The sequence below is a fragment of the Desmodus rotundus genome, chromosome X, assembly GCF_022682495.2.
Source record: "Desmodus rotundus isolate HL8 chromosome X, HLdesRot8A.1, whole genome shotgun sequence".
Taxonomy (NCBI): domain Eukaryota; kingdom Metazoa; phylum Chordata; class Mammalia; order Chiroptera; family Phyllostomidae; genus Desmodus; species Desmodus rotundus.
In genome coordinates, this window is record NC_071400.1 from 49,326,461 (window position 1) to 49,339,851 (window position 13,391).

Sequence of the window (13,391 nt, forward strand, 5' to 3'; positions counted from 1 at the left end):
AGGAGTTTCAAAATCATGTAACTCCAAATATTATCCAAATATTCCTAAAAATGGAATAGAAGAGGGACCCTCTCCATTCTCCCAATTCTATCCCCCTTCCAACCCAGATGGAGGAGTGTACCATGAGAATGCAGCCAATGCCTCTGAATTCATCAGACTTGTACCTGGAGTCAGGTTGCAAAAAATATCAACACCGTTACTTCTAGGGCCTCTGAAAGAAGTCACAATAAGGGGCCACTCTTGCCGTCTCTCCTTCACCATCAAATCAAGCCAAAACTGGTAAATGTATTGAATGTGAATTTTATTGTGGTTTGGATTATGTAAGACAGTGTGATAAAGGCACTGCAGAAGTAACACAGGCTGAAAAACGTGATGGGAAACAAGCAAGATAAAAATTACCCTACAAAATATTTTTTTTAATGAATGCACGCTGAACTAGACTAGGTACTACAACTATCATCCTTTTTTTTTAATCATTGCAGAAGCATTGAAATATTTTTGGAGGTGGGGATTTGTGGGGTTCAGGAAGGTTTCATGGCGGAGGTGGCATTTATGCTGGGCCTTAAAGGAGGTGTAGAATGTTGATAGATGAGATGGAGGGAAGAACATTTCAGAACAACTGACCCTAGAGAAAATTCTTTAGAAGTACTGAAAAAATAAGAGGGCAAACACCCCCAGGGAGTGAAGCTTCTCAGCTGAGAAAAAGGCCTGAGGGGCCTGGGCTGGGGTCAAAGTCTCAAGATCTCAGGTGGGGTCTTCAGTACCAATGATAAAATATTAGGAGGCACAAGACAATGGGATTGTTTGTAAACCTAGCAGCAGCAGGAGGTTTCACATTGCAGTTAGGGGCCCAAAACTGGCTGTATTATGCCTGGATGGATTTTCTTATCCTTTCAGGGCATGTGGCAATTATTCATTCTTCCTCTTGCCCACTGACTGCCTGGTAGTTGGTGCACAATCACATGCGTATGTGTGAGTGTAGGTGTGTGTGGATGGGTGGGGGACAGAGGCTTTGTCTCCCATTGCAGCTTCTTCCACTTTTCCCTTTGTGGCACACAGCTGGCTTCCATTGAGCTGGAGCTCAGGCCCTTCCCATTTACTTGGCCTCAATGAACTCCAGCTCTTGATTAAGCACCTAGAAAGCTTCCTCAACATGAAGGTAAAACCTACCGTGGGGGATGACTTAGGTTATGGCAGGACTACACTTTCCGGAGGTGTGATGATGATGGCGGTGATGGTAGTGGTGGTGGTGTTGGAGGTGGTGGTAGTAAGGACTGGGGACTTATAAGCAGGTACTGGTTGCTGAATAAAATGCTGCTGGGTCATTTGTAGTATTCAGTCAGGAGCTGGGATTTCAGGCTAGACCAGCTTGGCCAAGATCACCCCATCTCCTTCCTCAACATGCTCTTATAGAAGAGATATATTGGATACCTGACAGCAGTGAAGATATCTATAGGGTATCCAGACTGTTGTTGTCCTGCTTGAATCTCACCCGCGGAAGCTCCAGAGATCTTTTCTTGGCAAACATCTTTATGATCTCCGGTTGACTGTCACCTCTCCCTGTCCAGCTGCTGGAGGTATATAGCTTAGGTAGCTACTGATGCTACTTGGATCGGGAGGTGTGGGGAACTTATTAGAGGAAAGGAAAAGTTAATTACTATTAATTTCTTTCTTTCAAAAGATTATGAATTTGAGATAAAATATGACATCTGACAGAAAATAAAAGGATGGAAAACTGTCAGGATTTTCTGGAGCTGCAGATTTAGATCCCAGTAAGGTCATTGCTGGAAATAACCTTAAGGCTGATCTGGCCTTGCTTGACTTTAGCAGTTGGACCACCCTTCTTACGCAGGTACAGAGACTTTAGATCATGGCAGTCACTGGGGTCAGCATCCAGAGTAACCTGCCCCAGGAACTGATCACAGAATTTTCGGCTGTTCCACACCTGAAGAGACAAGTTGAAAGAGTGAAGGTGAGCAACTGTCTGTGACATTGGACTTTTCCCAATGGCACCTAGAACCTAATGCTGAGCTTCAAAATGTTTGTTTATAAAACAAAAGATGATATCTCCTGATAGGCTAAGGGAAGATTTCTCAAACAGTGATGAAAACCCAGCAAGCCCAGCTCAAGATCAACCTTGATTTATGAGATGGTTACCTAAACACAGCTGGTCAGAAGCATTAAGTGAGAAGGACAACCAAACTAGTGGTTCATCTTGATTTATCAGAATCAGGGTTATCTGAACTGGCATATGTTTCCCTCATGGGAGTTTACGGTACATGTGTAAACATGTATACCTGTGAGCATGAGGGCTTCTGCTCACAATAAAATAAATGGAAAAGAATCCATTTAGGATGGGGATTAATAAGTAAGTTAATGTCTGTGCCTGGTAGGAAGTGTCTTTGAGTATGATACAAATAAACAAAAAAAACAGGTTCATCCTTGCTTTATATCCTAGACATATGTGAAGCACTTGGAATAATCTACTATTTGATACTAAATATGAGCCACTCTGGGGTTCCCCATTCACATTCTTACCTGCACTATAATAGGAATGCCAGTGGTCCTTCGGTAGAAAATGGCCTGTGTGTCAAAAATGGCATGAACAGTATTCTTCTGGACAGGAGAACGGACTTCTTCCTTTCCACACTTGATGACCAAATAGGGGTTCATAGCTGAATCAAAGTGACATTTTTTTTTAAGACAATGATTAAAGTTCACTTTTCAGATAGTCAAGAAACAATCTCACTAAATCTATTCTGGGACTTTGACCATAACACCAGGGTACCAGAATGATCCAGGACTTTTGTTCCTGATTCCCTATTCTTTTCTACATTTTATAAAGGAATGTAAAAATGAATATTATGTAGGCCTTGCCCAAAAAAGTTTACATTCAATTTTGCTATGGTTGAGAGCCTTCCTGACTTGTCTAGACTGAAAATACCACTGGAGAGAATCATTTGTATCATCTTTACTAATCACACATGCAAAAAATGAAAGTAAATTTTGCTTTCCCACACACCCTTGCAGTTCTTACTTTCATTGGCAAACTTCTTCTCCAGGCCCTCAGCACTGTGAACAGTTATCTGGGTAACTACCTTTGGGTAGCCACGAGCCAGATTCCAGCAGGACATCTTGGGCATGTCCAGAGTCAGTTCCCTGGAACATCAAAAAGAAAACATATTATTGATGATGAAGGCTCTTTGATGAGGAGATAGGCTTGCCAAAGCAGACGTTGTCGCTAAAAAGCATGAAACACTAAGTTACCTAGCCCATTCCTCCTCAGACATGGCTTACATTTTATGACTATGTTTTCCTTTCCCCTTGCTTTAAGGACTGGCAGATAAAGATCAAAGAAGGCAGGGTTGGAGTGAAAGGTAGCTTTGGTGACCCAGCACTCAGAACATAATAGAGGAACAATGAGGAAGGCCAGCTATCTAAGAGGAGAGAATAGTCATCCAGAGAACAGAAGATAAAATATTAGTGGGAAAAAACTTAGGCTATAGGCCTGTTCCCCTTAAAAGGCAGGTCAGAGCTTTCAAGCTCAGATCCGCCACTGGGGAATTTCTCATAACCCCACTTTAAAAAATATTTCTAACACCAAAATTTCAGTTAAATCTGATGTAACTGAAATTATGAACAAGTTGTCCCTTTGAGTACTGCATAGAGGGAGAGGGAAGGGGGCATTGAAGGCAAAGCACAGAATTAGAGTTTGCAGGGCTGGCCAAGGAAACTGAACCTGAGCTGGACAGGCACTTCAGAGAAGATTCTCAGGAGAAATTCGCTGGTGCGGCCATGCTGAAACATGGTTGGGACAAGCACATAGTTGCCTTTCTTCAGGTACTTGCTCAGAAACACGGTACGAGTGTCAATATAGGTGGAAGTTCCAGCACGCTCCTGGATGTATAGGTGGTGGAGGCGGAATTTGCGGTTCATCTCCACCTGGAAATAAAATCAAATAAAATGCTCCACTCCATTCAAGTCATAGTTTTTGTGTTGGAAGATACTAGGCCCTCTGCTTTCTTTATCCCTGGATGCTTCTTAATTCTCCTAACCCAAAACCATCCTAATTTTTTAAATTTATTTATTTCTTTTTATTCAGTTACAATTGTCTGCATTTTCTCCCTATCCCTCCACCCCACCCCAGCCAGTCCCACCTCCCTCCCCCACCTCTACCCTCCCCCTTGATTTTGTCCTTGTGTCCTTTATAGTAGCTCCTATAGACCTCTCTCCCCACTATCCCCTCCCCACGCCCCTCTGGCTATTGTTAGATTGTTCCTAACTTCAATGTCTCTGGTTATATTTTGTTTGCTTTTTTCTTTTGTTGATTATGTTCCAGTTAAAGGTGAGATCATATGGTATTTGTCCCTCACCACCTGGCTTATTTCACTTAGCATAATGCTCTCCAGTTCCATCCATGCCATTGCAAAGGGTATAAGCTCCTTCTTTCTCTCTGCTGCATAGAATTCTATTGTGTAAATGTACCATAATTTTTTGATCCACTCATTTGCTGATGGGCACTTAGGTTGCTTCCAGTACTTGGCTATTGTAAATTGTGCTGCTATAAACATTGGGGTGCACAGGTTCTTTTGGATTGGTGTTTCAGGGTTCTTAGGGTATAATTCCAGCAGCGGAATTGCTGGGTCAAAGGGCAGTTCCATTTTTAGTTTTCTGAGGAAATTCCATACTGTTTTCCACAGTGGCCGCACCATCCTAATTTTTTAAATTCCATTTGCCACCATTCTCTCCTCTCCAAATGCCCATTCTTACCTTGAAGAGCTCAAAGCCAATTATGTAATTGTCGGGTCTTCCCATGCGGCGGTATGTACGCAGGTCCTTTTGTTGCAGTGACATGATGACCTTGTGCCCATCCTCAGGCACAGTGAAGATGTACTAAGGGAAAAAGGCCAATAAGGAACTTAGTTAGCACTTCCATTTCAGATAAGCCAGCTCAGATTTCAGGGAAGAAAACTCTACTTTGGAAAGTAGAAATGGGTTATTTTCTGGGCTTTGCCATTGACCACAATATGAGGCCTTGGATAATTCATTTACTTGATAAATTTAGATCATAATACTTGATTTTCCCTATGGCATTCAGTATGCATTGAGAGAGATAACTTCATGCCTAGACCTTTGATACCAACGAAAAGATGCTTTGTTTTCATAAGTTCTTGGTAAAATCTTGGGTGTTTTTGTTTTTATTATTGTCCTCTTGCTTTTAAAAGCTGTATACAGAAAAATTACAGAATATATAAAGACAGAAAGTATTCTTGTTTAACTTAATCTGACAGTATAGCATCACCCTCGGCCAACCTCCTATTGCCTGCCCAGATGTGTAGCTTATGAAAAGGCTAGATCAACTTCCTTGAGAATTGATGGTTTGCTATACCACTGTTTTAGTAAAGTTGCAAGCTTGTGCTACTGGAGAATCATGGTGTCACTGGGAAGTAAAACTAAGAAAACATCAGATTTCTCTCTCACTCTTTCTCTATAATTCTTTTTCTTTTTCTCCCTCCCATTCTCCCTTCCTCCCTCCCTTCTTCTCTCCCTCTCTGTAGCAAGAAAGAAATGGATAACAGATGCAGAACCATTGGCTTTCAAGGCCCTCAAAGGTCAATCTTAACACTTAACAGGGAAGCCCTAAGTGCCATTTCCTTATCTTGGTATATGTGCTTGATACTTAAAACTGTTCCAGTGTTGTAAATGGAGGAATAGGGAGAGAGTAATAGGAGATTTCTTTTCTTTAAGAACAATTAAAATAAAAGGGGTGGAGAAAATAAGAGTTAAGTGAATTAGGCCACTAGCCATTGTATCCTTTAAAATGCCTGTCAATGAGGTCCATGCAAAGAAAATACACACCCGTGTAAGGCTGCAACACAGTCAAAATTCTTGTTTCCTGTGGATTAGCTCATCAGTACATTTGGGGATAAAACCATTAAGGTTATTATAGTTTCAAACTTTGGCTGTTTGGATTTTTTTTTTTCTTTGAGTTGTTCCTAGTCTTCAGCCCTAATGTGTCACCTGGAAGAGCATTGTAATGGGAGATAGATGAGATAAGGTCATTGGCAGGGTAAATATTCAAATCTTGAGGGAAATGACCTGGTTCTCTATTAGAAAAGGGAGCCATAATGATTGGGTTCAATAATAACCTGCATGAGAAAGAGAACAGTTGGGCAGGAAAAAATGAAAATAAATTGAGAAAGCTTCTGGGAGAAGATCCCTTCTCTCCAATGTGGGGCCATCAGAAGGAAGTGGTGGTGGGGGGCGTGTCAAAGAACCATACTCAGCAGTATGGCCAGGAGAGAGGTAGCCAGAGGAGAGGGCTCAGATTTATAATATTGTTAAGGTACGTCCCTACAGAGACACAGTCTGCCATGCTTTACCAGCATGTGAGCCAATCCCTAGACATCTTGGTTAATGAATATTACACAGTAGCTGCAAATGGAAGAATTGATGTCAAAGAAATACTCTAAGGTGAGCTTGGGTTCCTATTGCTGTGATAACTTGAAGGCAAACATAAAGAATTGATACAAACCTGAGGATTCTGGAGGAAGGTATCACGGTTGTTATAACAGCCTCCTGAACGGTTCATCAGGGGATCATTATCCACAGTCCAGCATCCAACCACTGATTCTAGCTCCTTGTGGCCAAAAATGGGGTTGTTCACCTTGCGGCAGACATTCAGTTCATGAAAGTTGCGACAGAAGTCCTCCAGGCTCATCCTGAATGGAATGAGTACAGGAAAGAAATGAAGATGGTTCTTAACACTTGCCCCTTTAGTTCCATGTAGAAGCTACAATCCCCTTAGCAGAGAAGACTTCTCCTCACCAAAACTCTCCATCATCAGACATAACAAGTTCCAGATTCTTGCGATCTGCTGCAGTCAGTTGCTGCCACTCTTCAGAACTTAAGGGAAATGAACAAAAAAGGGATAAGCCCTTATGTTTGCCATTGACTTGCTACAGTAAGTAATATGCCAAAGACACAGAATGCATGAAGATTGGGCCTGCTTCACCTCACCTCTGGCTGGGTCAAAGATCTCATGTTTAAGAAGAGCCCACAGATGCCACTGAATATTGACAGCCCACTAGCAGTTTGGAGGAATGGGTTTGGAAGATCTATAAAGCTTTGGAGATGTAGTGGTCAAATGGAATGCCACTCACATTTCACTCCAGGGACCACTCCATTCCTGTCTTCCCAAGGGATTCCTCAGGCGAATCATATATAGTCTCTCAGTACTGAAAACTTCCACAAGTCTCTCTCCAAGACAGATCTTCCGAATATCAGTCATGGTGTAGGTATGGCCCTTCAGTAGACCCCAATCAGTTTCAACTTCTTGTTCTTCCTGATTGGGAGACTGAGAGCAAAGAAAGATATGTAAGAGCACAAGAATTTGGACACCCAAAGCCTGGCTTGTCTTCTTCCTTGATTTGTTTACTTCAGTATGGTTGATGCTAGTTCTTCCTATGCAGATAGAAATTTAATCCACACCTAAATTGACACAAAGCAAGTAAAGGAGTGGAAACAAAGAGTTTAATATAATAATTCACTTAAACAATCCAGGTTCAAACTAAACACAGTACTACATTCATATGAACAGTATTAAAATTCAGTGCAGCTGGTTTACTCCTTGAGCAAAAAAGCTATAACCTCAACATCCAGGAACAGACACAGAAGGGATGATTTAGCAGAGGCTATTTACATAAACTCACATGCTGGGTTGGTTCTCAGCAGGATGACTGGGACAAAAGGATAAATAGTTAAAGCTCCTCAGTCTGTGCCAAAGATCAATTGTTAGCATTCTGAGTCCCACAATGGCTTTTCATGAATCTCTAGAGTAAAGATAGTATTCCCTACTAAATATTGTAGTCTCCTCTGGCAAAAATGGGAAAAGAGTGGTTGTTTTTGGTGAATACAAACCTCAATGGAGCAACAGATCAGACCTCCTTTGGTAAATGTTTTGTACAGTTCTCTGAACAACTTGTACTTCTCCTCAACAAGCTCTGTGTATCTTCCCTTCTGTAGGTCAACAGTTTCAGCCAGTGTGCCAGTGAAGTCCACTATGATATCAGTGGTGGTCAAACCATCAAGGGCTTCATAACAGCCAAGCAGCCTGGTAACAAATATACAAGGTTATCTTTGAAAAAGTATTTTTCCAGGTTAGGGACATGTTGTCCCAAGAATTAGAACAGTCTCCTTCCAGCTAGACTTTATCATCTGGTTTTTCTCTAGGTATGACATGAGAGTTATTTTGAGATTATAGTCAGACATTCCTAGGTTTAGGCTATGTCTGTCAAGGACAGTCCATGCAGAAACTTCTTTCTACAGGAAAATATAGTACGTTCTACAGGGAAAAGAAGAAAACTGGAGGTCATAGTACCATGTCATTTGCAGATTAGCAGCAGAAAGGGACACCTAGGAACAGGTGAGGGTTAACAGAAACCAGAACAGCTGATTTCTCTATAAGCTAGGATTTCTTAGGGACATTCTGAGGCCCAAAGCAATGTCTTGTATCTGACTTGGATCTTACTCAATTTAAACTAAGGGAAAGAATGAACTCCCATGAAAATATGTGGCCTTTCCTTTCCTCATGTGTTAGTCAACCCCCACTCCTTACTTTGCATAAGCTTTTTCCAATAGAGCATTCCAAAACTCATTCATGGAGGTGGAGAAAGAGAAAACCAGATCTCCATTGATGGTGGGCAGCAAGTCATCAATCACCACCTCAGTCCATTCTCCAAAATGCCAGAAACGGAAGCGAAATATCCCAGCATATTTATCTAGTTTTCGAGGATCCCAGTCCTGTTCCTTATGGTTGGGAATTGTCTGGAAATATAAGAATATTCACTCAACTATTATTCACTGGACTATATTCAAATATTGATATTACAGTTGACTTCCAGCAAATCCATGTGGCAACAGGAAGCCCACTAAATACATCTGATTTGGATCTAGATTGGGAAGGCCTAGGTAGGGCATTTTTTTCCACAATTATTGCTTTCCTAGTTGTTTTACTGGGGACAGTATTACCATGTCTGTGCTGAATATATAGAGAGTGACTGGGGGTAGCCAGTTACGGGTTAAATTATTTCCCACAGATAATCTACAAAATCAATCATAAGAAACTGTGTATATAAACATACTCATGGTTGTATGTTTAAACACATAACCAAGGCATTTTGAAAATTAAATTCAGTCAAAATGCAAGACCTCTTGTGGCTTCAGTTTCTAAAAGTCCATCCTAGAGATTTCAGGTACATTCTGTAGACTATAGATTTTATTCACAACTTGAGTAAAATCTACATTATTATACAAATACCCCTTTTTTAATATCAATTATCTTTATTTTTCCTACTTGCATTAGGACAATTTAAGAACCTTATTACTGAGTAATTTATTTTATTCAATGCCCTAAAATATTTTTTATAGGTTTCTACCTTAGAATGATATATTATTTATTTATTACAATAAATGCTGGCCACTGAATCTGAGCTATCTCCAGGTACTGTTTAGTATTTTTTTTTAATTTTTATTGTTATTCAATTACAGTTCTATGACTTTTCTCCCCATCCCTCCACCCCACCCCAGAAGAACCCACCTCCCTCCCCCACCTCCACCATCCCCCTTGATTTTGTCCATGTGTCCTTTATAGTAGTTCCTGTAATTCCCTCTCCTCACTGTCCCCTCTCCACTCCCCCCTGACTATTGTTAGATTGTTCTTAACTTCAATGTCTCTGGTTGTATTTTGTTTCCTTTTTTCTTCTGTTGATTATGTTCCAGTTAAAGGTGAGATCATATGGTATTTGTCCCTCACCGCCTGGCTTATTTCACTTAGCATAATGCTCTCCAGTTCCATCCATGCTGCTGCAAAGGGTATAAGCTCCTTCTTTCTCTCTGCTGCACAGAATTCCACTGTGTAAATATACCATAGTTTTTGGATCCACTCATTTGCTGATGGGCACTTACGTTGCTTCCAGTACTTGGCTATTGTAAATTGTGCTGCTATGAACATTGGGGTGCATAGGTTCTTTTGGATTGGTGTTTCAGGGTTCTTAGATTATAATCCTAGCAGTGGAATTGCTGGGTCAAAGGGCAGTTCCAGTTTTAGTTTTCTGAGGAAATTCCATACTGTTTTCCACAGTAGCCTCACCAGTCTGCATTCCCACCAACAGTGTACTAGGGTCCCCCTTTCTCCGCATCCTCTCCAACATTTGTTTGTTGATTTGTTTATGTTGGCCACTCTAACCGGTCTGAGATGGTACCTCATTGTGGTTTTAATTTGCATCTCTCTGATGGCTTCTAGCACAATTACCTCTTAATCTACTAAAATTATTTTTCAGAAGAAAATGCTCTAACTTTGCCCCAAATCAAAACTTTATTGCCCTGAACTCTAAAGGCCAAAAAAAAAGTGCTCTTAATAATTTATTAGAACTTCTTCAAAGATCTATTTTCATCTTTGCCACATTTTAGTTATTCCTGGCCCCTACTAGCTTTATATCCCAGTAGGTACAGAGAATACAATTAGGCAGAGCTATTGGGCCAATGCACTGTAAGTGAAAAAAGATCAATCAATATATGTGATAAAGCATATAAAGTAAAATATAAATGGTATGCTCTGATTGAATATATGAGTGTTTACTGAAAATTCTTTCAACTTTCTGTATTTGTGAAAAATCTCATAATAAAATGGAGGAAATGTTCCTAGTCAATACTGACTTCATGAAGTAGACAATCTAGAAGGTTATGATCTGACTTTTTCTGAAATTATTGAAGAAGACAAGAAGTTTGAAACTGAGTGAGGTCCCATAGGAGATGCAATACCTTTGTCCAGTGAGACTCCTGAACAGCCAAACAGGAGAATGCAGAGACCATTGGCTTGTGCCCAAGTCTCCCTTGGATCAACTGGTGGTTGCTGATGTTGCCTACAATCAGACGGGGATCATCACAGATGTCCTGTGGATACAAAAACTGGTTTAAGAGACTGGGAAGTGTTTCCAAAGAGTCGATGTGAGCTCATCTAGGAAGGATAGAAGAGGTGGAGTCGAAAGACACCCACAGGTGAAATAAAAGTGAAGTTTGGGGGCTATGAGGAAAACCACAAATCAGTAGGTCATCTCCACAGGAAAAGGATAATGTGGGGAAGTGGCAGAAGAAATGGAAGAGAAGGATGCAGTGAAACAGGATGAGATGTGCTGGTCAGGGCTCTCAGACATAGCTATCACTGGGGTTTGGAAGAGTTTTCAGCAAAGCAGTGAATTTTCAAAGAAGAGAATTATGGATTAGCACGTTATATTCTGATCCTATTTGTCAGAATGAGATTTTCTGAAGCACTTGTGCTTAGAAAGGTGACTAAATTTGAGACAAGACCTGGTGGAAGTAAACATAAATGCTTCTCCCTCTCTAGGAAAATTATTTAGGAAACTTTTTCCATGAAAATCTTTCCTAACATAAAGCAAAAGCAACAGTGGTCTCCATGGCAACTAGATTTTTCCACATTTTTGGATAAATATAGATGGCAGCAGCACTGGTAGCAGGTGGTAATACACCACTCACAGGAACATTTCAACAGACACTCCTTTCCCACAACTGAGGTTCTGAGGGAAGCTGGATAGAGTAGGGGCAGCATTTGTTTGGAGTGTACATGTGTGTCTTCCCCAACATATCATTACGAGGGTCATTCCAACTGCAAGTAGGAAAATAAGACCCAAATAACACAATTACAACAAAACATGATGAAGACACTGTGCAGATATTTTCAAAGAATAACCAGTACCTAGAGGATGGACCCCCAAAGTTTCCCTGGTGAGTAGATTGAATAGCACTGACAATGTTCAAGTTGAAGCCTTAGGAGCCACTAAAGTTAGGCAGTTAGGGAGGGATATGAAGACATCATGGGTAGAGATACAAGCATGACCAAAGGTATAGCTGCATACATGACACAATACAATTGAATACATGATTGTGTGATTCAGAATATCAGCACTTGCACAGTAAAAAGGCAGGAAATACCAATTAAGTTTTTTTAATTAATTTATTTTTATTCAGTTACAATTGTCTGCATTTTCTCCCCATCCCTCCACCCCACCGTAGCCAGTCTCAACTCCCTCACCCACTGCTACCTTCCCCGTTGATTTTGTCCTTGTGACCTTTATAGTAGATCCTATAGACCCCTCTTCCCACTATCCCCTCCCCACTCCCCTCTGGCTGTTGTTACAATGTTCTTAATTTCAATGTCTCTGGTTATATTTTGTTTGCTTTTTTCTTTTGTTGCTTATGTTCCAGTTAAAGGTGAGATCACATGGTATTTGTCCCTCACCACCTGGCTTATTTCACTTAGCATAATGCTCTCCAGTTAAATCAATGCCATTGCAAAGGGTATAAGCTCCTTCTTTCTCCCTGCTGCATAGAATTCCATTGTGTAAAGGTACCATAGTTTTTGGATCCACTCATTTGCTGATGGGAACTTAAGTTGCATCCAGTACTTAGCTATTGTGAATTGTGCTGCTATGAACATTGGGGTGAATAGGTTCTTTTAGATTGGTGTTTCAGGGTTCTTAGGGTATAATCCCAGCAGCGGAATTGCTGGGTCAAAGAGCACTTCCATTTCTAGTTTTCTGAGGAAATTCCATACTGTTTTCCACAGTGGCCTCACCAGTCTGCATTCCCACCAACAATGTACTAGGATTCCCTTTTCTTCACATTCTCTCCAACATTTGTTTGTGGATTTGTTTATGTTGGCCACTCTGACTGGTGTGAGATGGTACCTCACTGTGGTTTTAATTTGCATCTCTCTGATGGCTAGTGATGCTGAGCATCTTTTCATATATCTCTAGGCCCTCTGTATGTCTTCCTTGGAGAAGTGTCTGTTCAAGTCCTTTGCCCATTTTTTAATTGGGTTGTTTGTCTTCCTGGAGTGCAATCGTGTGAGTTCTTTATATATTTTGGAGATCAGTCCCTTGTCTGAGGTATCATTAGCAAATATGTTTTCCCATACTGTTGGTTCTCTTTGTAATTTGGTGCTGTTTTCTTTAGCCATGCAGAAGCTGTTTATTTTCATGAGGTCCCAATTGTTTATTCTTTCCTTTATGTGCCTTGCTTTAGGGGATGTCTCTGTGAGGATGTTGCTGTGTGGAATGTCTGAGATCTTCCTGCCAATGTTTTCCTCTAGGACTTTTATGATGTTACAACTTATATTTAAGTCTTTTACCCATCTTGAATTTATTTTTGTGTATGGTGTAAGTTGGTGATCAAGTTTCATTTTTTCACATGTAGCTGTCCAGATCTCCCAACACCATGTGTTGAAGAGGCTGTTTTTGCTCCATTTTATGCTCCTGCCTCCTTTGTCAAATATTAATTGACCATAGAGACTTGGGTTTATTTCTGGGCTCTCT

General features: G+C 40.7%; 1 protein-coding gene across 3 annotated transcripts in view; it reads right to left on the bottom strand.

Annotated features, from left to right (window-relative positions):
* Positions 1 to 289: 289 nt before the first annotated feature.
* CAPN6 (calpain 6) overlaps positions 290 to 13,391 on the bottom strand; it is a 44,024-nt gene continuing 30,922 nt past the window's right edge. For all 3 annotated transcript variants that reach the window (XM_024551658.3, XM_053917639.2, XM_045188518.3), the window contains 11 exons: positions 10,822 to 10,953; positions 8,618 to 8,826; positions 7,921 to 8,113; positions 7,164 to 7,357; positions 6,829 to 6,906; positions 6,536 to 6,722; positions 4,771 to 4,893; positions 3,740 to 3,942; positions 3,038 to 3,159; positions 2,539 to 2,675; positions 290 to 1,945 (listed from right to left, as the gene is read on the bottom strand). In XM_024551658.3, the coding sequence (XP_024407426.2) occupies positions 1,763 to 1,945; positions 2,539 to 2,675; positions 3,038 to 3,159; positions 3,740 to 3,942; positions 4,771 to 4,893; positions 6,536 to 6,722; positions 6,829 to 6,906; positions 7,164 to 7,357; positions 7,921 to 8,113; positions 8,618 to 8,826; positions 10,822 to 10,953 (1,761 nt within the window). In that variant the 3' untranslated portion in view covers positions 290 to 1,762. The remainder of the gene's footprint in view (positions 1,946 to 2,538; positions 2,676 to 3,037; positions 3,160 to 3,739; positions 3,943 to 4,770; positions 4,894 to 6,535; positions 6,723 to 6,828; positions 6,907 to 7,163; positions 7,358 to 7,920; positions 8,114 to 8,617; positions 8,827 to 10,821; positions 10,954 to 13,391) is intronic.